We start from the raw sequence: 27358 nt of genomic DNA, 5'->3' as shown, positions 1-27358 counted from the left end.
CCCCCCCCCCAGTGGGGCGGAGGCAGCCGCCGGCCCCACGCAGCCCCCGGGTGGCGCAGCATCCTTCTGCCCCGGGGGCGGGAGGGCGCGCCCGCTCCCCTCGCACCGCTCCTGCACTCTCCCTAATTAGGTCAGAGACTCCCTCGTACCGGCCGCTAATTGCAATTTCCCCAGCCATCCAAGCAGGAGGCGAGTCACCCAGATGCCTGCAGACCACCCCCCGTCCCGTCCCGTCCCGTGGACCTGCCAGCAGGGCCCTTAATTCGAGTGCGGTTTGGGTCACAGCTCGCACACGAATGCTTTTTTAGCAGAGAAGTGGCACAAAAGGAGAAGGGCTGGGAAGGAGAGCGGCTCGGTGCCGTTTGGCCCCCCCCCCCCGGTTCTCCTGGGGTGGAAGTTAAAGCTGTCTTCCTCGGATTACTTTGCATTTATTCTTTGCTTGGGGCTTTTCCCCCCCAGAGAACAAGATGGAGAAGTCGGTGCTGTTTCTGTGCCATCTTGTCTGTTTTCTTCCGATAATTGGGAAAAAACTTAAGTAAATCAGGTGCAGGACGAAGATACGTATTATTGCAAACTTCTAAAGTGATCTGGAAAAACCTGCTACAACCTTGTTTTTATAGTGGGCTTTTATATGGCAACTGTAATAAGAAGATGCTTCTGAGGCTTAAAATAAGAATGAGCTTTCTGAAGCCTGTCCACCTTCTGAGTGCCATTTTAACAAATGAAATAGCCAGACTATAGGTAGCAGTAATTTCTTTACATCTTGCTCACAGAGTTAAGCACAGTGTTTCAGACCACCTTGTATACTCACATCGAGGTAAGCACTGCAAGTTTGGAGGTCTCTAATTTGGATAAATCACAGAGAAAAGGCTATTCCTGTCTCTTAAAAGCAGAGATAGCAAAGCTGTCGTAGCTCCAGTTCTGTGTGTAAAGCTGTACCTCGCTCAGTAGCAAAGAGGAAAATGATCTAATGGGGAGTACTTTCAGCAAAAATTAATGTTGAGAGAGAGGATTTTGCCAGGGCAGCCCTTCAGCAGCTATCAGTGGAGATACTGAGTATGCGTCTATGTATGCTGAAGCCGCTGCAGGCATCCTTACAGAAATACAAAAACACTTTCTCAATATACACGTAACAAAACGTGTTTTCAGAGAAAGAAAAATGGAATTAGTGTCCCAGTACAGAGCTGAAGCGGAGGTAATCACATTATCTCTTCAATTTCGCATCTCTCTCTCCAGTATCAAGTTAAAGGATTATGGTTGGTTTTGTCAGGACTTGGAATAAAAGCATTTTTTTGTTTGGTTTTTTTTTGGTTTGTTGTTTGTTTGTTTTAATCTTATGAGGAATATTGAAACGCTTTCAGAAATTTTCCAGTTGGAAACCTTTCATTTCACTTCTGTATTGCATGTTGATGTGTGCCAGTTGTGAGCTGGGAAACAATGTATGTAGAAATGTAAGAGTAGAAAACATGGTGGTTCTGAAACAAGTTCAGAATCCATAAACAATGTCTCAAGCTGCTGCTTTTAGACTCTTTTCCTGCAGAAATGCTATTACAGAATACTCTGGTTTTGAACGAAGTAGCACATTTTGCAGGTCTTTTCATTGTAACTTTTTGAAGCACCTCTGATGGAAATGCCGGAATACCGGTTTGTGTGGGTAAATGTCATGCTCGTGTACCCTAAATGTCACGCTCGTGTACCCACGACGCTCCCTCAGATGTGCTCTGCAGGGTGGTTTTGCATGGCACGCAAACATCTGCGCACCCACACAGCCTAACCATAAAGAGTTCAAACTGCGTAAGGAACATACGGCTGGTTTTACTTATCTTCTGCTCATTTGCCAGCCAGACTGCAGCAGTAATCAGAAGTTTGGTAATCTAGCATGTGTGTAAGCAATACAGGTTCGTTCTTTCCCTCCTTTCAGAACTAATCGATGTAAGAAGTAGCAATTTTTTCTCCCATTTCTGAAGTTTTGTTCAGCTAAACCTTTGGTCCCAGTACTTTGGAATTTTAAGACATTTATGTGACACTTGCATTTAAATGATTACATTGGAACTGGAGCATGGCACAAGCTCCCAGTATTTGGGAGGCAATACATACAGAATGGCTTGATATCTTGATGAATTTTGAACGCTTTAAAAGTCTAGATTTTATATTATTAACTTGTTTGGCAGACTTAGGAGAATAAAAATATTAACCCCAAACGCAACCTGCAGCAAACAGTTGGGTACCTTTATCTCCATCTTATAAAAAATGGCATGAAAAACTAAGGATCACTGATAAAAGATCCAGCCTGGATCTTAGGGTTCTCTAGCAGTTATTTAATTTTATTTTGTCTGAAACTAGTAACTGTAGCTATTCATTCCAGCTAAGGAATAACTGTTAAGGTCCTTGCTGTTAGACCCGGTGATGTCCCAGTGGTGCGGTCACAGCTTTGCTCTGGGACATGAGCAGGTTTGTTGGTGGAGCGCTTTCCTTCCAGAGACACTGGTCCGTCAAAAAGGATGCTACTTTTCTTTATAAACCTCTTTTGCCTTTCATTTTGTTGTGTTGGGCTTTTAGGCCCCAAGTTCAGGACTCGTCTGTGATTTCAAGCTCCCCTGGTTGGTGTGGGTGAAATGATCCAGCCCCCTGCCCACGCCAGCTGTGCCAGCCCAGAGCGTGGACCGGCACGGAGAGGGAGCGCTCCTGCCAGCAGCACAGCTGGTGGGCCCGGTGGGAGTGGGTGTGGAGGAGCAGCGGGGAGCTGCTGTGCTTTTCCCTGGGGAGACCTGACCCTGCGGAGGAAGGAAGATAATTTGTACCAGTGTGTGTCCGTATGGCTTCATCGGTATAGCTGGTAGGGTGAAAAGATCTCTCTAGCTGTGCTGCAAGTATGTGCAGACCCTCAAGAAGGGCCTGTGGGCACCTGGGGTGTACATCTTCAAGACAGAAAGCTGCCCAGTGAGGCCTGGTGTGCTCCTTTCTCTGGAAAATTTGGACAAGGAGGTTGTGCTTGGCTTGGCTGAGTCTTTCCTCCCAGCCTTTCTGCAGGTGTTTTGTCTTGCCACATACAGGCTGTCAGAGAGCCCCTGAACACCTCAGATGGGGGTTCCCAACATGATTTGCTTTAGGGAATACGCTCAGCAATGGTGGAAGCAGCTCCTTGCTCTTGGGACATGTCCCTGCCCTTCTCCGAAACACTCTGAGAAGTGCAGGTAGCATGCACGTCACTTGGGAGCCACTGGGGTGGGAATTACCTTTGCCTGCTCCCAGGGTGCGTTGGAGAGCCCCAGGCTGCGGGGATGGGATTCAGGGTGGCACCAGCAGCCCCCAGGGAGGGCGGCAGGGGACCATTATGGTCCATTATCCTACCAGCCGCTCTCGCAGGTGCTGGGTTATGTCTACATAATGTATGAAATATAATCAAAAGGATTGTTCCACAAAGTGATGTAAAGATGGCAGAGCACAGGCTGAACAAACACGCCTAAAGATGTTGCTGAGCGTAACGTCGCAGCCAGCTTTCCTTTTGGCTGATGGAATCACTATTTTATATTTATGCTCATTTGGGAGATCTATAAATATATAAAAGAAAAAAACCATGATCAGGCAGCTGTAGATGAGTTTTACTAATCCACAAATTCATTATTCAGGCATCTAAAAATACCTGGTCCTTGCTGAAAGTAGAGGATGATACTACAGGAGGAGGAGAAGTGGCTGTTACTGGTGATGTCTCATTTACATAGAAAATTGTGCGTGCCTTATGGTATGATTGCAGCCAAGGTTTCCCCCCTCAAAACAAGTGGCATACAGTGTGGTTATTTAGCTTGATGTAAGTAGACAGATCAGAAAATACATAAATGCCTAATGGTAATATTTCTCATTAGCTCAGTTGCCCCAGGGCAGAGGGCCTGGGAGCCTCCAAGGTATCCAAATGAGCTTTGCAAAGTTACAGTTCTTAAGGCTCTTTTCATCTATGTCAGAGCAATGATAAGTAAATGTGAATTCAGATGCCCTAGTAACGCTTGATAAAGCATGTTAGTGAAGGTGAAAAGTGACAGCCAAACCCCAAAATATTCTCAAGTTAGAAGAAAATTCACCACGATGTCGTTGGCGGTGGGAGGAGAAATTTGCGGTACCGTGACTGTCCCCATATGGAATCAGCAAATTCTGTTGTGTATGTGTGTTTTTAGGGTCGTTCAATAGAAGAAAAAGAAATTCCCTCTACGTAACTGTGACTCTCCTCATTGTGTCAGTATTAATTCTAACGGTGGGCCTAGCTGCTACAACAAGAACCCAAAATGTGACTGTTGGAGGTTATTACCCAGGGGTTATTGTAAGTATAGAACTCCTAGGTAGGTCTAGAAAACTTATTGCCTACAAAGTCCCTTGTAATGCTGCAATGTTATAAAGGGTGATCTTGTCCTGAATATTATGCTCAGCTACTTCATTGCCATTTGATTTATTTGTTTTATTATTATTTTGCACCTGCTGCTCATTCCCATGCAAAAATCCCATCCAAGTGGCAGCTTCCTCTGAGCTTAGGTAATAACATGCTTTCGAGCTGACAGTGAGACAGATAAATAGATCTTATGTCAGTCAAAGCAACCTTAGAACTTCTTTGTTTGCATACATCACATTAACCCTGGGCAGAAGTAAGGCAAAGAAGGACCATAGGTGCCAAGAACTATTGAGAGACCAGGTCTTGAAATACTGTTCATGTGAACTTGTGGTCATAAAGTTCACTTGCAGAAGTGTTTTAATGATTCAGAGTCCTTGAATGAGGAGAAACACATTAGCAATAGCTGTGGCAGCTTGCCAGGGGAGCTTGCACATCAAAGCAGTTAGCACATCCATTTCTTCTTTTTTGTTATCAACAGATGAAAATGGGAAAGGACAATCTTGTAGCTTCAAATGGCTTAATTTAGAGAAGACTGCTGGTGTCCAGCCTTCTTGCCAGTAGATGTATAGCCTCCTGCAGAAGCATAAGGGGCAAGTACATCATGCCCCTCCTGGCATGAGCAGAGGTCTAACACGAGCTGGAAGGCAAGTCCTGGTCTGTTCCTGTGCATGTCTGAGACATGCTCAAAAAGAAGCACAAAAAGGATTGAGCTGCAGCCAAATTAGGTGTCTTAGCAGGTGGAGTGTAACTGCAGGCCCCCAGCAAGAGGCTGCTGGTGTAACAGCTGTGGAGTGCTGGGTGCTTAGGTTTGGAGCCTCCAAGTTGGAGGCTTAAAGCCAGTCCAGATAACTAGATGGAGACTCATTCTTGTCTTATTGCAGTTTGATTTATTTGCCACACATTGCTGGTGTCAGGGATGTGTATACTTCTCTGTGGACAAGCTCTTTTGTCACTGAAGAAAGCCTCTTTACAGCCGTTAGTGTGGAACATCGTTACAGACCGTGTTGGGCCCCTTCGGTTTAGCATTGGTTTTCTGACTTGTCCCAGTAATTCCTGCATTTAGGCCTGATCTTTTTTAAAGAGAAGCATAGAAGGGAAGGTGTTGAGAGAGGTGACAGGCTGGCTTCAAACTCTCTGCACTTAGCCTATGCTCTGTCAGCCTGAGTTGAACCTCGTGCTTCAGAGCAGGTCCTGCAGACTGATGCAGATGGGTAGAGCCTGTTGTTCACGTCCCCTTGACATCTCCCATGCTATTTATGCTCTGGGAACGTCAGCATTGCTTACGCTTTTCTAAGACTCAGTCTACTCAAGGAATTAATGAATTCCTGGACTTGGGAAGGGCATTGAGTTACGTTATGCAAAGGCACCCTGACAGTTTGTGTTTGTCACCAAATTCCCCCCCTCAGTTAGTTCATTGTGCAGATATGTGTGATGACCTCGCCTGTCTCCCTGCACAGGAAAACATTTCAGTGTGCTGCTGGATGCTTCAGCAGGTGCTTAAAATAGCTGATGTTTCGTAACAAGTTGGGATTTCTCCCTTTACTGTGGAGAAAGGGCTTGCTGTGGCGCATGAGTGCTCGGTGAGTTGTCCCCGAGCAGGTGGCTTCCACAGCCCTGAAGAAGCAGCTCCTTGCAGGTCTTGTCATTCAGAACTTCACACGGATGTTAGGCCTGCGTGCATCTCCATCAGGGGTTTCTGTGTACCGTTGGTGGTGCACCACCATTAGTCATACCCTGAGTACCCTGCATTGGTAAGGAAAAGACGGAGCCAGAAGCCTCTTTGTGTGCTGGGTGACTTCTCCATGTGTGGACCAGATCCATGGATGGGATCATCTCGTGGGACATCAGATGTCTCATTGCTGCCATGCCTAATGCACCGTTCTTTCCTCCTTTAACTTGTGTGTCTTGGGCAAACACCTCTTGTGCAAGGAGGAAACATGCAAAGAAGTGGCTGTCTGATGTGGGGGATTATATTCCCAGGCCTCTGCTCCTGAGGAAGGACAGAACCAGGAGCTGGAGACCTTCCACACATCAGTGGGATTTTGTTTGGTTGGGTTTTTGGGGGGCTTGTTGTTTTTTGGTTTTTTTTTTTCCCCAAACAGTGCAGTTCCTCATTGACACAACCAGAGGAGCTGCAGCAGAGGGTGCAGTGTCATGTCCTGTAGCCAGGCAGTCTTCACCCTTTTCTGTGACCACTGACACCTCCGCGACTACATCTGTGAACACCCTGGCTCTGCCTCTGTAGGAAATATTCTCACCTGTGGCTGGATGACTGACCTGAGCCCAGGAACCCCAGAGTGTAACAGCGATGCTCAGCAGACAAGAGTAACGATCGGGTGCAGAGGGCGAGCACCCTTATGGAAGTGAGGCTCTGTGCGATATGTGTGTTGTCTCCAAGTTATACCAGCTTCCAGCATCTATGTAAAGGACTGACCTTTCTTAGGCTTTGACTGGCAAACCTCTTCTGTAATGGTTCCTTGTCAAGCATTTTGTCCTGGAGCTTTACTCTGGAAAAGCATGTTCATTTTTTGTCCTGTCCTCCTTTCAGACAGACATCTCAGGGGATCATATCTACCAGCAAATAAGTGATGCAGTTGATGCAGATTACTAAGATCTCTTTGTCCCATCTGTAGAAGAACGAGTGGGTTTCCCATTAATGCAATGAGAATTCCCATGAATTAGTGAGAATCCACTGATTTATTTGGTCTTCACCTGTTGGATGTACAGACTTGCTCTAATTTCTTCTTTTTTAATTATCTTAAGTATTTCACCTTCTAGTTTGAAGCTGCTCTGGAACACCACATGGACATTCCTCTCAAACGTGCTGGATCATGCTCAAAGAGCACAAAACATTTTTCTTGAGCATTTATTTGCCTTAGGTGTGTGTTGCCACCCAACTTCCTTGCTGCTAAACATCACCAGACTGGAAATAATGCCTGGATCTCCCAGGTTTGGGGCTTGGAATTGAGCTGTAAAACTCCTGTTACCTGAGGAAGGTAGGGATTTCTGCCCAAGCTGAGCAAAATAATAAGCCCAGAAGCACTGGCAGATCAGCGTGGGGCAGTTCAGCGGTGCCCCTGGCTCTCTGCCCTGCCAGCCTGCTGCCCCAGTGTTCAGCACCACCTGGCTTCATTGCTGTGCTTCCCACCGTGGTAGTTTGTCCCTGATGTGGGGACAACAGTCTCCAAGAGCTCGGAGTGCAAGGCAGGTAGCTGGGAAGCAGCAGCCCGATCGGCTGCTCCGCTTTAATCCCTGCCGGTTGAGCCAGCAGCCCTCGCTGCCCGCGGCACTGCACCAAATGTTACTGGGTTTAAGCAGAGCGGGGGAAGATTTAAGCCCAACTTCTCATCACGTTTGTGTCTGCTAATCTCTGCACGTGCCTCTGCTTGTTAGTATCGGATTTATTAAGCCTTTGTTTTCTATTCCTGGATCTTAAAGTATCGATTCCAGGTTAGTTGACTCATTCTTGAATCACTGCAGCTAGTCTCATGCCTTATTCTGCTTCCTGAGGAGCTGGCCAGTTATTTGGCATTCTCACCCGGATCTTCACTGCCTCCCTAGTCTATTGACTGGATTTGTACCTGCTTAATAGGACCAGTTCAACTGTAGCACTCTTCTGGCATTTCTCGTTTTGCCAACCCGTAGAAGTGAAGTTGGATATGCTCTCCACCGATCAAAGACCTTTCTCGGTGTGACACAGAAGTACTTCTGCATCTCCCCCCGTAGTCCATGGTTCCTGGTTGAAGTTCCTGTTTCTGGCCTGGCTGACGTGTGCTCTATCCTAGAAACTTCTATTTAGTGTAGCAAAATAGCTTAAGGCTATGGAGAAAGGAGGTGGGAAATTGCAGTCCTGGCTGACTTCGCTGAGCTGGAATAAGAACGGTGTTGTCAGTTATGGCAGCAAGAGAAGATGTTTTTGCTGGAGTAGCTTATTCTGTTGGCTGGGCTGGTGTGAGCTCTTCTGGTAGAAGAAGACCCTTGTTGATGCATCCTTACCCCTGGAAATGAGGGAGGAGTAGAAGGCGGCAGAAAACTGCTAAATCTTCCTGAGTATAATTCTCCCTTATTTCATACTTCACATCAGGAAACTCTCTGAGTTGAAAACTTAGGTGATTGCTCACACCCTTGGTGAGGTTACAAAAGCCTGGTCCTGCAGATACTAGTGGTGTGGTCCTGCCAGGTTTGCATCTGGAGGCTCCTGTAGTGTTTGTAGGGTTGTTCCAAGACAAAAATGCATATCCTCATCCACCAGCCATTTCTCAGCATCACTGGGGAGGGAATTCAGAGCTCATCCTTTTGGTTTCTACACACGCTTTTACTGTCATATAAGGGATACACTTGTTAGCTCCTGCTAGTGAGAGACTCCACTGATTCCTTGCTGAAGGAAGAGTGCTCACACATCCGCAGTATGTTCTTTTGCTGCTTCTGGATTTAATTGTGTTCTGTCTGTATGTAAAGTATGTTGGATATCATCCTGATCTAAATGCTAACAATATGTTGTTTTTCAGCTTGGTTTTGGGTCGTTTCTTGGAATAATTGGATCAAACTTGATAGAAAACAAAAGGCAAATGGTAAGTTCATTATAAAAACTTTTTTTAAAAAATGACAGTAACTCAAATTTTGTATGTAAAGAGTATTAGTGTTTTTCCTAACTCTTCCAGGGTAGTGTTGCATACCTCTTGAGAACTAGAGATGGTTTCTGACAGCCCAGGAGAACAAGGCTGCTAACCCTGATATTTTTAAAAATTAAAAAAAAAAAAAAAAAAAAAAAGGCACACTCAAGGAAGCACAAAGTGACTATACACAGTCTCATTGAACTCAGTGGGAATTTTTTAAAGGGCTTGAAATTGAGCGTTTGGAGTTTCAGGATAGTCAGTGCTTTACAGACTCATGTCCAGCGCTTTTTCTGTTGAGCAGTCACAGTATGTGATGCATAATATGGTAAATAACATAAACATAATAAATTTATTTTAAATCTCTTAAAATAAATTCTTAGAGGCTTGGGGCTCTGCAAAAATTGCTGTTGGCCACTTTCTATTCTAAGCAAAGGATAGAGAAGATCAAGCAGGTGGTGTAACAGCCAGCCCAGAGACTGGAGGTGAAAGCCCTTAGAGGGCCCAGCAGTAAGTCCTTCCCGGGGACAGGAGTGCTCAGAGCTTTCAGCTCTAGATACGTCTAGAGAATAAGTCACTCGAGATACCGACATGACAAAAAGTATGAAGACTGGTGTAATTGAAAAGCAACCAACTTCGCCAGTGCTGCCGATTAACATACATGTTGCTGGTCCTCGTTTCCAAACACCTCTTCAAGTAGGAAGGAAAACCAAGAAACTTTGCATGCTGTAAAGCAGCGGCTGGGGACCTGAGAAGCACAGAAGATGCTGGCTAGACCAGATGCGTGGACCACAGCGCTCTCTGGTTCCCTTCTTGCGCTGCAAGGAGGCTTCTGTGTGCTGGGGCTGGGTGGCCGCTGTCGGCAGGTCTCTGGTGTCCCATCCCATGGGAGCAACGTTCAGAAGAGAGCAGGTGGGCAGTGAACATGCAGATAGCACAAACCAGATGAGACCAGCGCTGCTGATACGATATGATCACAACTGAGCTTGTGTTGGGGTAGGAGGGGGATGTCTCTGTGCAGTGGGGACAGAGCTGTCCCAGATTACTCCCTTTGGCAAGCACAGGAGACTTGTGTGGGCTTGGCTGGGTCTTTCATGGCCTGTAAACATGCCTTGGAGATGCTGTTTCACAAACTTCAGCCTGTGCGTGAAGGTAGGGGCTGTAGTGCTTGGAGGTGTCAGTAACAGGGCTTAGGTTGGGGGGAAATTCTTTTGGGAGAATTTGGCAAAAGGTGTGGGTAGAGAGAGATCAAAAGAAGTTGGTATCTGATGCGGTCCTGGCAGGCTGTCCAGCTCAATCTTTCCTAGCCTGTTTTCTCTGCTTGCCGTATGAGGCTGGCTAGAGGCAGCACGTGGGGTGGTGTAAGTCCAGCTCCTGGAGTGCCCTGCGGGCATGCCGGCCTCCTGCCTCCGCTTGGCTCTCCCGGGAGAGCGGCTGCAATCCACCTCCCCCGTGGTTGCCCCACGCTCTGGCAGCGAGATCCCTCCAGCCTTCCTCGGAGGAGGTTGCAGAGGGCCAAGGGGGGATCGTGGCGTCCCTGCAGCCTGGGCCGCTGGCCCAGCGCTGCTGCCTGTTTTTGTAGGGATGGAGCTGCCTCTGCAGGGGGAATCAGGGGTCAGATTAGCAGGGTGTGCTGCTGACCAAGGCTAAGGCATGTTTGCCAAGCTGCAGAGGGAGTTGGGAGAAATTCCTGCTTGTCCTAATTCAGAGGCTGGGCTGGGCTGCCTTGCCCTTTGCTTTGCAAATAGCGTGTTCCCTGCAGAGCAGGAGGGAGAGAGTGAGGCAGGCGCTGTAGGAAAGGAGAACTGCCTTTCCCACAGTCAGACAGGGTGCAGGGGAGGTGGGTTTCCCAGTGGATATTTTTTGTTGTTTTCACCCTGGCTCTGCAAGAGCGACATGTCCTGTTCTTTCTGTCCTAGCAGGGTTTCCAAGCCTCTTGCTCATCATGTATTAGCAGCATGTCAGAGTCTGGTTGAGCAATGGCCATGTTATGCCAGTCCTGCGTTCGTCACAGGAGTGCTCATGAGTGACAGTGTGGCTCTGACTTGACTTGTTTGTTTATTCTGAAGAGCCCTGGGTAGCCTGTGTTCGTTCTTTTCATCTCTCTATCATTTTGTGTCCTAAAAAGCATGCATGACCCAGCTTTGCAGGGATTGCGTCACTGGTTGGCATCTAGCATGTCTCTGCTCTGACCGCAGAGAGGACATGCAGTAGCTGTCATTTATTGTCCCCGTGCTTTAGTCATATCTCCTCCTTGCCTAGGAGCACTTTACGGTGGCAGCTTTGTCCATTACCTGTTTCCATAATACCACTGGCAGTGCAGGATTTTTTTTTTGTTATCTTCTGTGAACTTCCCCAGCGTCCTAGTTCGCTAAAAGTCAGTCTTGGTGTTGCTTGTTACGCAGTTGCTCCTCAGTGATGGCAGGAAGAGCTAAAAGCAACTTCTGCTGCCGTGTTCTTGTGTGTGTTTCTGCCCATAAGGTGGCTGGGGAGCACGAGGAGTCGATCACGCCAGGGTGGCTGACGGGGAGAGCTACCCTGAAAGCAGCACTCCTGACTTCTCTCCAGCCTGCCGACAGGAATAGACCTCTCTTGTTTTTCCCACCCGAGCGTATTGGCTTTCATGACGCAGGTCTGCGCTTCCCACTTGTCAAAGTAAGGGAGAGCTTTCGTGCCCCCGGGGAGGGCCAGCTGCCCGGCGGCACTGCCCGCCAGCCTGCCAGCATCGCCCGCCTGCCAGCGCCGCAGGCAGCTCTGACTTACACCCGAGCTGCCCGCTCAGCAGTTTTCAAGTGAGGAGTCAGCATTTTACGTGCCTTCGTGACAGTTGTCCGTGCCATGGAAAAGTAATAACCAACAGCTTCACAGCCCATGTGTTGCTGGACCGTGGCCTGAAGGGAACCTCAGCCCAGGACACTTCTGCTTCGTGGTTCCTGCACTATCTGAACCCAGTTTGTCCTTTCGTGTCCAAACGCTACTCGGTGTGGCTGACTTCGGCAGGAGTTAGATGAGTGAAGACCAGTCACTGATATCACACAGCTCTTGAGAGGGACTTCTGCTTGCTACAGTAACAGTATTGTCAACACCAAATCAAGAATCTTATTGGCAATTCATAAGATTTGTTGAAAACCGTGGGATTTTTTAAATGAATTTATATGGTTTTATTTGCTGTTTGATTTTCTTTATCATAAATTCTCAGTGTTTGGTTTTCAGGCTTTTCTTTCTCCAGCTGAGAGAAACTGTTGTGTAAATAAAGTGAACAAATCAATTTCTAACACCAGTTCCTTATATCCTAGTAGGGCTGTTACGAAAGTATCATCATTAACCTTGTATTATTTTAAATAACTATATTAGCAGCTCCTATCTGCAAGCGGGGTGACCGACAAATACCCTAATTGTATATATTTAGTGTTTGGCTCACTTCCCATCTCCAAGGGTCATGCTATTTAGGGAGAATATCCTCCTGCATGTATGTATGAAACAAAGGACACTACAGAGAAAAACTAAACTCGCTACAAAATAACCTAAGCCGTAAAACCCATTTCTTCCACCAAGACTGTAAGAAGCCGTGCTTTCTCCCCTTGTGTGGTTTCACTGGTTGTGTAGTGAAACAGTGTGATTGCTGTAACGGACAGTGCAAGTTGTGATCCAGATGTGGAGATGGTATGGGTCTGAGTGGGGAGGACATGCTGGTGTTTACAGCTGACAGAAACAGGATCCCAGCATAGGACCTGATCCTGGAAAACTTGTCACCTGCTGCCATCTGCAAGTACTTCGTGGCACAGCATCTAATATTCCAGTAACAGCTTGTTACTAGTGACCGTGACTTGTTTGTATTTGTGGTCATTGGGTTAATTTCACAGTCTGCTCTGCCTACTGCTGCGGTTTTTATTTGCAATAGGACAGTGTACATCTTGAATGCTTGCCTCATCTAGAAAACCATTTTATTTTCTCTCATTTTGAAGCTAACTGAAGTAAGCAATTGTACAGGGACCATTTCGGCTGTCCCAGGTGAGCCCTCCTGCCTCTCCAGTCCTTGCTCAAGCTGACCTGGTCTGCATGTGGATGTTGCTGGAGGAAGGTCTGTTTTCACTGAAGGAGGTTTAGGTAAAAACAGTGTGATTAACCTAAAAATCCTGACATACTTTAAAAATAGGATCCTTCTGGCTTGTGTTTGTCAAGGGGTTTGGCTTGTCTTTCCGAGAACTGGATCTTGGTGCAGTGGCAGGAACCAAGGTTTTCAAGCAAACTTAGCACCTGGAGCTTTAAAACAAACATCCCCATGCCAGGAGACCCAAGATATCTGTCAGTGTTGGCCAAGCTGTTACATTTGTGTTGTGCTATTAGCGATTTTTTACTATTGCTCAAAGCTCCCAATGACCAGAGTCACCTTTGTACTTGTGGGGAAGCAGTTTTTAACAGCTGCCAGCGACCAACACTTGAAGGCTGTGATCGCTGGAGTGGAAAACCACTAGGGAAAAACCCAATAAAGCTTTCAGTTCTTTAAATGGAAATACTGCTGCTCCCCAAGCTATGACTTTGTGAACCTGTCTGTTTGAATGCCATGCTTGCCGTTCCTGCGCAGCCCTGTTGATATCACCGATGTGCTTTGGCGAGGGGGATTGGGGTCGGTACTGGGAGCTCTGTGTGTGATGAACTGGTCTGGACCCTGCTGGCAGTGGCTGAGCTGCTGCTCGGGAGCAAGGAGACGGGTCATGTCAGCACTCGTGCGTGGTTCCCCCAGCTGAGCACTGGTACTTTGGCAGAGGTGGTGTTTAAAGTGGCGTAGCGGGAGTAGAGACTTTGTTTCTCATACCTGGGTTGGGGTTTGAGTATTTCAGGTTTACCTTCTGAATGCTTTCACCCTAACTTTAACAATGGGCAGGATGGGGCCAGTGGAAGAGGATCAGACCTGTCTGACTTTCTTCCTTGAGCTGAAGGTAGAGGTCTCTCTCCTTGCAGCTCCAAGGTGGGAGGAGGACCTGTGGACTGCGTTCCCCACAGCCCGGCACTGAGGAGCCCAGTCAGGCTGCCGTGCGGGTGTACAACACCGGTGGCGTGGGCTGGTCACCTGTCTTCTAGTCTCGTGGCTTTGTGTTTATGCCTGCATGAAAGCGTTGTTTCCTAAAGGCGTAGTCCTACCAGAGAGGTTTCCATACAGCAGTCTCCTGTGTCCTTACAGCCTGGGAAGTGTTCACAAGGAGCAGCTCCCCACAGCACTCCAGGATGGGGAGAGAAGAAATCCACTTCTTTCTCTCCAGGGAAGAGTTAAGGACAGCAGCAGCCAGAAGAGGAAGCATATCCTCAGCCTAAGTTTAGCGCTTTGGAGTCACGGAAAAACTTGCATTACAATATCAAGTCCCCAGAGAAGCAGTCTGGCACAAGGCTACTGCTCCCGCCGCCTTGCAGGAGCGGACGCTCTCCTTTGAGACGCACATCCCATTGCCTTCAATGAGACCAGTCTGTGCAGCCTGGGCAAACATTTGGGTCATTGATTGCTTGAGGGCTTATTGACTGTGGTTTACGTATCCTTGCGGAGAGGGCACGAAATGCTTGGTTGTGGAGCGGCAGATGATACTTTGCTTTGTTTTCCTTTCTCAGCTGGTTGCATCGATCGTCTTCATCAGCTTTGGCGTCATTGCTGCGTTCTGCTGTGCCATAGTAGACGGTGTCTTTGCTGCCAGACACATAGTAAGTGCTTCCAGGAAAACACAGGTCCTGTGATGCTTTTCCTCTAGGAAAACAAGTGATGGTGTCCGTAATCCCATATCAGGCCACATCAAACCCTATAAATATATGTCATGTGCTGAATGCTGTTTTAAATCATAAACTTTAGAAAAATGTATCAGTTTTTCAAAAATATTTTGAAATTAGCAGCAAGCATTAAGATCTTAAAACTTTGCTTTAGTTTTTTTGTGTATGCTTTATGTGTTTACTGAGTCTCAAAACTGTAAGATGTAATGTGAATTATAGCTATTGCCAAGAGACAATATATGAGGAGTAACATCTGTTGTATTTTTAACGTTAGCGGAGGTAGTTCTTATTGCTGATTAAACCACTGGATGTTGTAGTAGCATTAAGCAATTTGATACGAAGCTCGTTAAAGCGTTACAGTATAAACAGGAAGCACTTGCAGTAGGTTCTCAGTTTCCATTAGATGACTTAAAAAATACGAGCTACTGCTGTCATGACCAATTGCTAGTACAGTGGGACGTGCAAAATCTTCAGTTATTGGTATAGAAATGAAAAAACACAATTCCATTTCAACTTTCTAAATGAAATTTATAACTGCGAACAGATTTTTGTCCTGCAACTCTGCAGTTTGATGACTTTTTTTAAAATTTTTTGCAAAATGGGATTAAAAAGATCGATTTGGGGTTTATTTGTGATCAGAATGGAAAGGAATTTCAGAAGGTCAGAATTACCCATGAAGTGGAAACTCCCCGTGTCAGCTGGCTCATTATTCTCCTTGTAAAGCCAGCTCCCTTTTCCTGCCCCTGAGTGTTCCAATGGTAGAAAGATGGCTGGATGGCAGGATTTGCTGACAGAGCAAAGGGCAGCTCCGCTCAGCTGCATGATAGGTCTCTGTCTGTCTGGATGCAACCAGCAAGTCTTGGCCATCTCTGACCCCCCTCGTGAGGGCATGTAAAGCATTAGCTTTGATAAAAAGGTGAAGCGCCTTCGACTCCTGATCCTGGCCATGTGGGTCTGAGCCCCGCAGACTCGCTCTGGGATTTTTAGGTGCTGACCTCATGGTCGGGCGATGGCATGAGCTGGCACCTCCTCCCGTCTGGCCCTGGGGATGTCTGCGTGTCTGAGGCAGCCAGAGCTGAGCAGTTGGGACAGCAAGGGCTCTGGTTTCTGCCTCTTGATAAACGGACATGCTTTTGGCCTCGCTTCACCCCCTAACAGTCCAAAGATGTCACTGTCTTGCTGGAGACGTGCTCCTGCCATGCTAGCACATAGCGTTCCCCCTATCGCCTGCTGTAGCCGCTGCCCTGCCACCCCGAGTTTTGAACCAGATGCCCAGAGAGCAGGTCCGGCTGCTCCTGGGAAGGGCTCGCTGGTGTGGATACGCATTCGGCATTGCTTTCCCTGACGTTTTGCCCTGGGGACCAGGCTGCCCCAAAGTGAGACGTTAATGCATGTTTTTAGGCTGAGCCACTGGTAATCCTCCCGAGCTTTCCCACAAGCCACTCAAGAGCCCAGAAAGACAAATTTGCCAACAAATGAGAAAGTGTAATGATTCAGCATGAAGAATCCTTGGAAACGCCATCAGGCAGGCCTGGGTTGTGTCTGAGGGGATGAGGAATGAATCATTCAGGTCAGGGTGGTTGCCCTCACCCAAACAAGCCCGACTTAAAAGCCTGCTCCTCCTCCCATGCGAGCTGCAACAAATACATGCCTCTAAGGACCAGGATTAAACATCACCAGGGGCTCAGGGGGGCTGCTGCGGGTGAGGATGCTGCAGAACAGCCACTGTATTGAGGTGCTGATGCGAGAGCAGGGTCTCTCCAAAGCCTGGCCCCTTTCCCCAGACCAGCTAGCTGATTTTGATTTTGCTGCGGTGCTAAGCCTGGTGCTTTTTTCGTTGGCAGGACCTGAGGCCGCTGTACGCGGGGCGATGTCAGTACTACTCCAAGAGTACAACCCCACCGGAGGTAAGAGCAGGTTTGGCTGTGCTGTGTCCATGAAGGCACCAGCTTCACAGTGCAGGTGGAGGAACCTGCTGCCAGGCTGCTGCTCTGGTGTCCCGGAGGTCTGCGAAGCGAGGAGGGGGTGGGAGGCTGGGCCTGGGGCCGGAGCGGGGTGCCGGGAGGACTCCAGGAGTGAATTCCTCCATGCTTGGTACTGCCACATTAGTGAAGGAGCAGGTTGAGAGGAGGGGATGGGGGGTAGGAAAAGACACGTTTCTCTAGATCTTCAGCTGTGCATTCATTACAGGAGCAGGGTGGCAGGTTAAGAGTTCAGACAGCAGTAATTTCTGTGGATACAAGCAACATATACTAGCCTCTGCACCTCTGCAGTCTATTGTCTTCTCCAAAGAGAAGCCTGTTGGGAATGGATGTTCCTGCCACATACCGATAGTGTGTGTGGACATCTTTGGCTGCCTTTGCTGTGCACTGAGAGTCTCTCCGAGGTTTCCTCACAAGTTCCCAAGTAGTTTTGAATAACCACTATATTCCAAATTAAAATGCCTGCTTGAGGTGCAAAGTAAATACTACCCAGTGGGGTAGTGGGATCCATTTGCTTTTCAGCCCAAGGACCGTCCGTGTGAGCTTGGGTGTTACTACCCACAGGCAGACAATTAACCGCTTTAGTCAGTTATTCACCAATATGGGAATCTTGCTCTCAGTTTTTATCACCCTACTGACAACTCTTTGCCCTGAGTTGCTGTGTGGTGAGGAGTGTTAGTTCAGCAAGGTCTTGGCTGCTTGTAAGAGTTGCACAACCCCCCTTCCTATGCAGGCACATGCTTATCTATGACTTCCCCATGGTTAAAGGAAACGCTGGTCTGTTCTAGTCTAGTGCGTCTTTATTCCAGTATAACTGTGTACTTTGTAAGAGCTGTGCTGCAAGATAAGGAAAGAAAAGTCTGCCTGAGGCTAATCTGGAGATCAGTGCAAAATCTACCCGTAGAGCAGGCCAACTAGCAGCAGAAACCATGTCTGGTGATTATGTCCTTATGTGCTTTATGTATTTTTTCTGTATTCACGCAGGCAATCTGTCACCCACAGCGCCGTGCACCCTGCACACCGAAAATAAAAACCAACACCTGCTTCTGTTGTGACCTGTATAACTGTGGAAAGTGAGTAAGCTAAAAACACCATTCCTGGCCGTGGGAAGGGTGAGCAGTGGTCATGCTGGTTTGCAGGTGTCTGAAGGGCCAGGATAGGGCAGGAGCAAAGTATCAGCTAATGACAGCTGTTGTGGGAAGGGATCTTAAGCTATGGTTGCTAGCCACAGGGAATCCCAGGCAAAAGATAACCAAGTAAAGGGGTGTATGAAATACACTCAAGCCATTCCAGCTACGGGTGAGCATGCTCTGGGCCAGCCCAGCTGGAAAAATGAAGAAGGTGGGAGTTTCCATTACTTCCATGTTTGGTGCCTTCCCCAGTTTTTCCCCTCCTGAGTGTCGCTTGTCCTAACACCTTCGTTCTCTGTTGGCACTGCTTGTTCGCTGGGTTTTATTTTGTTTTCAAAGCCTGAAGATGTAAAAACTAGGACATTGTTCTTCCTCACCTTGTCACTGTTCCATTCCCCACTCTGCTAACAGGGAGGAATGTTCGCAGGCCAGTGCCACCTGTGTGTTCATAAATCGGTCTCCTCTCTGCCCAGTGAATATCTTTCATGGTCACAAGAGGTTGGAAGGTGTACCAGCACTGTGCAAAGATGAGTCAGAGGGGTGGTTACCAATCGAGAGCTACTGCGTGGTGATCACACCATCATTAGATCTGGCTACTGTGCCTAAGCCAACTTAATTTACAGCATGTGCTGCTTATATCATTTGGACTGCCTAATGTGTGTCAGCAAGTGATTAATAAATGGATTTTTTTTTTTTTTTTTTTTTTAGTGCTGGCTCTTGCCTAGGGCTGTTTCAGGCTTAGCATTTCTCACAGTACTTAGTTGGGCTGGCCCCCACTTAAATCATTGACTGTGGTGGAGGAAGATCAAAAGCTGCTGTTGGGAGAGGGTGGTTCCACATGCTGGGAAGGGTAATCCCTGGTCTCCATAGGACTTTGTTTCTGTGGAAGCCACTGCAACGGAGTGAAGCTCACACATTTATGTGACAGTTTACAGAACGCGATCCCTTTTTACTAGCTGAAGAGAGCGATACACAGAGAAGTGACTGGAATAGAAAAATTTGTAACTTTTCTGTATGGTTTTTTTTTTTTTTTTTTTTTTTCCCAGCAGTCAGGCTGGTTCAGGGTCCTGCCTCTGACCCATTTTACCCTCTCTGATATAAGATATCAGTTGTTATCATCTCAGTCTTGCTTAGTACCACACAAGTGTTCTGCACTAGGGAGGTACTGGTTCCTTTGGGATCTCAGTAAGAAAGCCATGGACGCTCAAGGCTGGTTAGCTCACATACTAAGGATGGAAATTATAGAAAAAATGACAGTAGTCTTGCATTCCTCCGAATGCTGGGAACCCTGGCTGTGTCCACAGCAGACAATCGCCTTCCCGTTGATAAGTACATACCATACAATGCTAAATGTTCTTGGTGGTAAACCAAGGCTCTCTGAGAGCTTTACATTCTCACACATCTCCATAGGAACGAGCTCTTGCAAACAGTACATACAGGTCCCATTGTTAAAGGCAGTCATGGTATGTGCTCAGGTTATACAGAGGTCATGCAGGCTAACATACAGGTTTTTACAACCTGTGGTTATGCTCTGCCTTGATTGTGCTTGAAATCCCTGCCTCATTGCAATGTCTGCTGCAGTGGCCTGCTACAAGAAGATACGGAAAAAAGGAAAAGAAGAAACTGAGTAATGAGGCGGCTCTTGTGAAAGGGGACAGGTTCCTGCAGGCCTTGCAGAGTCTGCTGAGGAGCTGAGCCTGGATCTCCTGCTTCTTGGCCTTTAATATGAGCTTGTTTTTCCCCATTTTCTCAAAGCCCTTGTGCAGTTTGAGCCTAACCCCGTGTGTGAGCTGGGAGGTAAGTAATTCGTAAGCCCTTAGTATTGTTTGTCCCCGATAAATATGTTTTCTTAAGGGGAATTTGCTGTAGCCCATGACATCTGGTAGGCTACGCCGAAGGCCAGCCTGTTCCCCCAAACGATGGTCAGAGAGAAGTCATTACTGAAGAATCCCGCCTGCAAGACTCCAGCCCACATGTTGCGGGAACCGCTTTTCCCTTTCCAAAACAATGACCGAAGTGGATTCAGCCGAGTTTTCTCCATCTCTTTTCTGCATGTGGAAAAGCTTAAAAATGTGAGCAGAAGGACCTCTCTCTGCCAGGGTCCCGGGGGTCCTGCCAGCCCGTGCCATTGTAGAGCCACAAAGCGCAGGCAGCTGGAGCAGAGCAGCTGAGTTGGACGTGCTTTTTGGCCGAGCCCAGCTGCGCTGTCCTGTGCCCATCTTGTGGTGGTGAGGAGCCAGTGCTGCCCTGAGGGGCACGGACTGACTTCTCCGGGTAATTCCAAGACCAGTTTGTCCTTGGGAAGCCTCCAGGATCTGTGGAGATTTCGGGTGATGGAAGTAAGAGGCAGATTTAGGCTCAAGGTCATTTGGGTATGTGCAGGCCTTGCAGGACTTGTTTGTTTCACAACAGATCAAGCCCTCTTCTGCCATTGTTGTGCAGGGAGATCTCAGATGCCAGAAGCGTGGGATCTAGCAGGCTTTATCTCCACTCCCTTGGTAGTTAGGTTAAGGCTATCATTAAATTGCAGAATGCATTTTACTGTCCAGCAGAAGTGCTTAGGTTTTATGATGTGAGGTGCATTTTTTTATCATTATTGTTGGCTTTTTTTCCTAATCTAGCAGAGTAGAGATTTCTGGAGGCTACTATGAATACATTGATGTCAGCAGCTGCCAGGACATCATCCACCTTTACCACTTGCTTTGGTCAGCAACAATTCTGAACATAGTGGGACTATTCCTAGGGATCATTACAGCAGCAATACTTGGAGGCTTCAAAGACATGGTAAGATGGTACCAATTTATCTGTGCATTAAACAAAACAAATCAGGCAAATTGCCTTTTAAATATAATCATGAAAACAGCTATTGGCATTTCAATGCAAATGATCTATGCATCACTGCAGTCAGGCTGGAAAGAAAGGTTTGAAATAACTGTAAGGAGAAAGTGGAAATGATTCACTTTTCTGATCTGGTGTTGTTATCCCACAAGTGGGGTGGTTTTCTCAGTGTGCGAAACGCCAATATACACACAGAGCAGAGGTATTTTATTCCAATTCATGTTTGCGCAAAGATGGGGGCTAGGTGGTAATCCACAAAGCTAGCACACCTCATGCCTAAATGGGCAAGCACTTTATACGGTTCAGTTATACATACTCAACTTGCAAAGTTTTTCCCCAAAACTATTACTGGTAGTCGCTTATCTCGCACAGTTTCTATTGGGCTAAAGTTTCCCCGCTTCGAATTAAAGGTACAGTGTTCTTTTATTCTACAGCACATGCCCAAGGCGGGGGGGGAGGGGGTAAGTCTCTTGGTCTTGAATTGAGTCGGTGGTCGTGATCTCCCCCTGCCGCCTTTACCTTTCCTCCAGTTATCAAAGATTTTTGCTGACTTCATGCCTATTAGCAGTTTTTCAACTTCTTCGCGCCTCCTGGGGTAGGATGTTCCCTTCTTATCAGTCTTCTAGTTCTCCTTCAGGGGCCCAGTTGTTAGCAAGGCATGCCTTGTATATACAAAGGATATCTTATTTCACAAGACCTTTGTGGTCTTCTTAAGTAAATCACGCCCTAGGTACGTTGCTTCTCAAGTACATCTTTTCTTAAGTACATTCAGTGTCACCACCTGATCACAATTAGAAAAGATGAACGGAATTGGGAGACTGTAATTTCAAAAGGGAATTTCTCAGAGGTGTTGGCAATACCAGGATGAATAAAATTAAGCTCTTTCTTAAAAACTGATATTCCTTTTCATAGCATTGACTTTTTACAAGGAAATGTGTGGTGGTTGCTCATGAATGATGATTTTATAGCAGTAGTGGGGTTCTGAGCTTTACAGACTGTTTAAGCAGCCGTGTTAGGCTGAAACTCTCCATCTAGTTTCTTCATGGTGCAGAATCTGAGAGGGTGAACTGGGGACCAAAACCAGGTGAAAGATTGCAAACTTCAGATAATGAAAAAAAAAAAAATGCTGTTCTGACAACGTGAGCTTTGAAATACCCTCACTTAACCAGGCTGCCTGTTACCTTCCACACAGTTTTGTTCTGCAGGGGACAATTCAGTGGAGAGAACTGAACATTCAACAGATAAATTTGGGGTTTTTTTCAGTCTGTTGTGTCTCATTCAGAATAACTCAAACTGAGGCACCCAGAAAAGAGGATTTGTTGGCCTGGCAATACATTTTTCTTACAAACAATTCTTGGGCCCTGTACTGAGGGTGCCTTATTTCAGAACTCTGAACTTTCCTGCACTCTTTGCAGTCTCACCAAGGTCTTCGCAAACAAAACAGGAGACACATTCCCAGCTGTGCATCGCGGCCTTTTGAAATTTGATGCACACCAGACAGCCTGTAAACCTCTGCAAATAAAGATGTATAGAAGTGTCTGTGAACAGCAGTACAAGAGGAATTGAAATATGCTGATCTCAAAATGCCCTAAAAAACAGAGTAATCAAAATTAAAGGATTCTTTCTCCTACTTGTGAAGGTGCAACCTGAACAGTTGTTTTGTTTGAGTACTGGCATGCACTGGGCTATTGCCAGCTTCTTCTGTGGAATCTAAGGGGAAACAATAGGTGGCTGAGGAATGAAATGACCTCTGGACTTACCTGCTGCCTAAGAGGGAACCAGATTGCCAGTTGCTAATTCAACAAAGTTGAGCTCTAAAGAAACACAGGACTCCTTTAAATCACTTCTGCTTTCATTCAGCTGTCAGCTTTCTGTGACCTTGTTAGTAGCCTGAGATCTCTTTTTTTTGTTGTTTTAACAGACTCCTTCCCTCCCTACGCTGAACTGTACGGTTGAAAATGCACACCCTTCGGTGTCCTACTACTCAAGGCCGCAGGTGACATCTTACAACACCTACTACCACAGCACTCCTCACCTGCCTCCCTACTCCGCATACGACTTTCAGGTAGGGAACATTACAGGACGCTTTCTTGTTTAGCGGCAAGGTTAAATCCAGCTGGTCTGCAGGACTCTGGAGGCATGTCATTCACACAGTTTAATTTTCCTGTTCCTGCAGACAATACCAAATCTTTCATACTAGGCATTGGTCCTTGGCAGTGCTCTCTCTTTCTAAGGCAGTGTTTTCCTGAAAGCTGTCCTTGAAGAAAAGGCAACAGAACCTACTGCCTGCCTCCCCTGTTGTTCACTGGTAGAGGCCACATTAAAAAAGAGGCATTGCCTCTGGCACCTGCAATGCACTGAGCATAGAGGCAAAGCGAGGTGTTTAGTTGCTACTTTTTATTAGGCCAATTACTATGTCTGAGAGAAACAGATGAGCTTTTGGAAACAAGCTATTTGAGCTCCTGAAGACACATACTGACTGAAAAGCTATTCTGTTGTGGTTTTTTTCCACATGCTTAAGTGGGTCTAAGAATGGTCCCTGCAAACATCACCGCTGCTGCAATGCATCCCTTCCTCTTCTGAGTGATGGAGCTGTGCTGTTGGAAATGGTGATTTCATGTGAACCTTGCTGTCAACATCAGCTTTGATTCGTTGAAGCAGATGAGCACATTTCCTCCTCAGCTCTTCTGTCAGGTGGATGTTACCACAGTGGTGATGTTAACTTCATACATGATACGTTTTCTTTGCAACCATCAGGGATGGAGACTTTTTTTATTAACAAGAGCTTAAGGTCTTGGACATGTGTGTTCTGTGATAGCCACCATCTCCCTCATCAGAGCCATGCATTAGAGATAACATGAATCTAAACTTTTCTTGTTTTACTGCTAGTGCCACTAGACAACACTGCTGTCAGGGCTTCCTAGAAGTATTTGAACACTTACATCAGAATTTCTAGGACTTACTTATACACATTTGTGACTCATTTTTGAGAGTAATGCAACCTGGAACAGTCACTAGTGTTGTGCAACTCTTTACGGTTACAAAAATGCCAACCTCAGCGCATACCAAACCAAGCTCTGCTGTGAAGTCCTCTTCTCAGCCGCTCGGCTGGTGCTAAGTGCTGTTTAACTCGGGGTCTGTCCATACTGCAGCCACAGTACCAGCAGAGAGCTCAGCATGGGTGGATTTGCCCCGCTTTTCAACTAGAAGTACTGTTGGGGCTCTGCTAATGCTTACAGCTCAGCCGGAGAGATGAAAGTCTCTCTCTGTCTCACTGCTGTGAGCACAGGTGTCGGCTTAGGAGCCGGCACAAAAGCTGGGAATAAATTGAGGTAATCCAAATTTAAAATAGCCAAGTCTCTCAGATGCAATTCCAAGTCTGAGCCTTGCTTATTTTCCAGGGAAGTTGAGGTCCTGCATGAAGCATTAGCTGAGGCTTCTGGCTGTGGAGACTCTCGCCTTGAGCCCTACTCTGACCCGAGCAGTGTCTGTACCACACTGGCACCTTCTCCCCTGCCATCCCACAGCACATGGAGCAAGCCCAGCCTTGCCTCTCAGATCCCTTTTGAAGGCTACACTCCCTCTGGTGCAAGAATTTGCCGAGTCAGTGCCTCCCACTCATCCCACACATCTTTCACAGGGAAAAAAAAAAACCCCAACATTCCAGAATTTCTAAGGAAGCCTGTGCCCCTGCAAGAGCCTGGCTTTCACACACAACTCCAAAATGGTAGATCCAGCTCTCTGGTTTTTGGGGGAGCACAAGTCGATGGGTGTTGCAGCGGGCACCACGTGTGCCACGGCTAATGACACTCCAGCCAGCTGGTCACGGTGAGGAAGGCAGCAGGCCTTTGCAGGCGGCCATGACGGGAACCGGGCAGGAGGAAAGGGCCCTGGTAGAAGTAGTGCTGGTATCTTACTCCTCGCTCCGTGTGCTTGGTTGGGGGCAATTGGGTGAGAAAGTCTCAGTCCTGCAGCATTTTGACTTCTGCAGGCCCTGAGCCACGTTTGGCTCTGACGAGAGAACACGGGCGAGCGTTGGCCTTCTCTGCCTTTCATCCTGTCGAAAGCGGAATTAGTGCCATCTTCCCAGCCGCCGGCTTCGTTAACAAAGCCCAGCTGCTGCCTGCAGCCACAGCAGCTCTCCTCCAGGACGTGCGGCTGAGGCAGCCGGGCGCAGGCGTTTTTTAACCGTGAAAACCCAGGGCCGCGTTTGCTAACGAGTGCCGGCGCCGTGTCACCACGGCCGTGCCCTTCCAAATGTCCTTGCGGTCCGGGGGGCTGCCGCCCGTTGGGCTTTAGGTGAACTGGGGCGCGATGGAAGAGCTGTTCTGTTGTTCGAAACGGGAACGGTTTGTGTGGCTTTCTGCGAGGTCCTCGATGAGCAGGCTGGGCTTTCGTGGTCTGTGTATCCGCTTAATAAACCATCACCGGTTGGCGTTATGGGAGCGACAGAAAAAAGGCGCTGTTTGAAAACAACCAGCTATTACTGCGGAGTCCGTCATCCCTCCACCCACCGAGGTAAAACTACGTGGTCGCCTCCGACCTCGTACGTTGTCCCCACTGCGCACGGCTCGGCCTCGCTGCCCCTGGTGCGGGACCCTCGCCGCGCACTCCCGCACCCCTTTTGCAGCACAGCGCCGATCCTCCTCGCGCTTCCGTCTCTGCTGGGGCCTTAAGCCGGGCACGTCTGGGATTCGCAGTCCGTGCCCGCAGCCCAGGGACGGCGCAGGGGTGCGTGGTGCCGGCGGTGCGGCCGAGCGCCCTCCAACACCGCTGGGTCTGCGGGTGGGCAGCGCGGGGCTCAGCGTGACCGTCGGGGATAAAACCACGGTGTGTTAGCGGCCAGAGGAGCGAACGCAAGCGACTGTTATTTCATTGCCTACTTTTCTGGCCTGTTTCTGGACAGGACGCAGCCTGTGCGCAGGTCTCTGACAGTGCCAGCGCTGTATGACTTCAGGCTTTAGACCTAAGGTATTTTTGATAAGGAAGGTATTTTGGAGAGCAGAAATTAATCTTCAGGCATGCACAAATTTTGTTTCTCCACTTTTTCAAGCTTTTTACTTACTGAAGGAATAAATTATTTTGTTATCATTAGTTTCTGGATGCTTTTTATTTGTGATGAAGAGAAAAAGTAGTGTAAAAACAAATTATCTGCAGCCTGTTAATTATTACTACTGGCTGATGTGCAAAACCCAAGATGTGAGAGAGACTCATCAGTTTTCAGCTGTCTGGCCTCTGTGCAGTAGGTACACAGAAGTGATGAGAGAGTTGTTTGGTTTTTTTTTTTAAATGCCTTCTTCAGTTTTAGGCCTAAGGAGTCTCATTATGCAAAACTGTTACTCACAGGCTGTGCTTACCTTGAATGCAACAAGTTATTTGAGTACTTATTTGTATGTACATATGTCTGGCAGAAGTGAACCTTGAAATGCTAATCTTGCACCACTTGGTAATGAAGTATCAATTTCCCAGGTTCCTTTACATTAAGAAGTGGTTACATTACAGCCTTCTTGCTGTCTCCCTGCAGCATTCCAGCATGTTTCCAGCCTCCACTCCCTCTGGCCTCTCCGATGACCCCCAGTCAGTGTCGCCGTCTCCCAGCTATATGTGGTCGTCTAATGCGCCGCCTCGTTACTCGCCACCGTATTTTCCACCTTTTGAAAAGCCACCACCTTATACACCGTAAAGAATGTGGGAAAGAAGAAAAAAATATTTGCCATTGAAATAATTGTGAACATTTTGTATTTATATTTTACTGTGGGAGGGAGCAGGAGGATAGATACAGAAGATAATTGCAAATACAAATACTAGATTGGACTGTTCTTTCTTGCGAGACTTATTTCAGAGGTTTAACAATGGAGTATGAGGAAGGGGACATACTGCTGATGTTTTGCAGTGTCAGTGAGTAGCACATGACCTAAATTCCAGCCTCCTTGTTTTACTGCGAGGTTCATGCAGTCCTTGGTTTTTAATAAAGCGATACAACACAGATGGTAGATTCTGGTCTGCCTTACTCCATCTTGTGCCAAGCTGAAGTAAGGGTAGCCAAGATCGATAGTTGCAGGAGAGTATCAGTCTCTTTAAGGTGAGGGTGCTTGCAGACACCTCGACTTGATGCTTGTTTTGTTTGGCCTTGGGATTCTTTCGGGCTGCAGAACCTAGCTCGTGTCACTTGTTGGTTGGTTACAGCCTACGCACTGGAAAAATCTTGGAGGGAACCACAACAGTGTCTCAAACTTTAGCATTAATGAAAACGTCAAAGGATATTTTTCATGTATGTCCAGCAAAACAATCGGAATATTGCTTTTTTGAGGGGAAAAGCTTTAATAGGCAAGCTGTTTTTATTTCAGGATGCTTCTTGAGGTGGAAGGTGAAATGGACTTGTCTCTCTCTGAATTCTGTGTAAGTAATGCTGAAGTCAAACAGTTTGGGTGATTGCACTGACTAAATCTTCTTTGTATTCCTATAAAGAGCATCAGAAACTGTCCACAAGTCACTAAAACAGTGCAGTGAAAACATTTTTTTTCTTCCTTTCTGTTTGGTTGGGATACTTTTTTTTAAGCTTGTACTTTAAACTTTTTTAATGGACTGAATCAGCACCCTGAATAAGCACTGTTTTAGTAACTGTATTATGGGCTGCACATAAGGAATATCCACTACTAGTTC

The 27358-nt window shown here is 47.2% G+C and overlaps 1 protein-coding gene across 1 annotated transcript in view; it reads left to right on the top strand.

Moving 5' to 3' along the window:
- TMEM255A (transmembrane protein 255A) overlaps positions 1-26825 on the top strand; it is a 27260-nt gene extending 435 nt beyond the window's left edge. The window contains exons 2-9 of the mRNA XM_010568961.1: positions 4170-4312; positions 8887-8949; positions 14593-14682; positions 16590-16652; positions 17712-17800; positions 20479-20641; positions 22617-22760; positions 26220-26825. Of these exons, the coding sequence (XP_010567263.1) occupies positions 4170-4312; positions 8887-8949; positions 14593-14682; positions 16590-16652; positions 17712-17800; positions 20479-20641; positions 22617-22760; positions 26220-26378 (914 nt within the window). The 3' untranslated portion in view covers positions 26379-26825. The remainder of the gene's footprint in view (positions 1-4169; positions 4313-8886; positions 8950-14592; positions 14683-16589; positions 16653-17711; positions 17801-20478; positions 20642-22616; positions 22761-26219) is intronic.
- Positions 26826-27358: the final 533 nt, after the last annotated feature.

This window comes from Haliaeetus leucocephalus, unplaced genomic scaffold (assembly GCF_000737465.1).
Source record: "Haliaeetus leucocephalus isolate CR32 unplaced genomic scaffold, Haliaeetus_leucocephalus-4.0 Scaffold262, whole genome shotgun sequence".
Lineage (NCBI taxonomy): Eukaryota > Metazoa > Chordata > Aves > Accipitriformes > Accipitridae > Haliaeetus > Haliaeetus leucocephalus.
The sequence above is the reverse complement of the archived record's forward strand: the minus strand, read 5'-3'. Positions and strand labels throughout refer to the sequence as shown.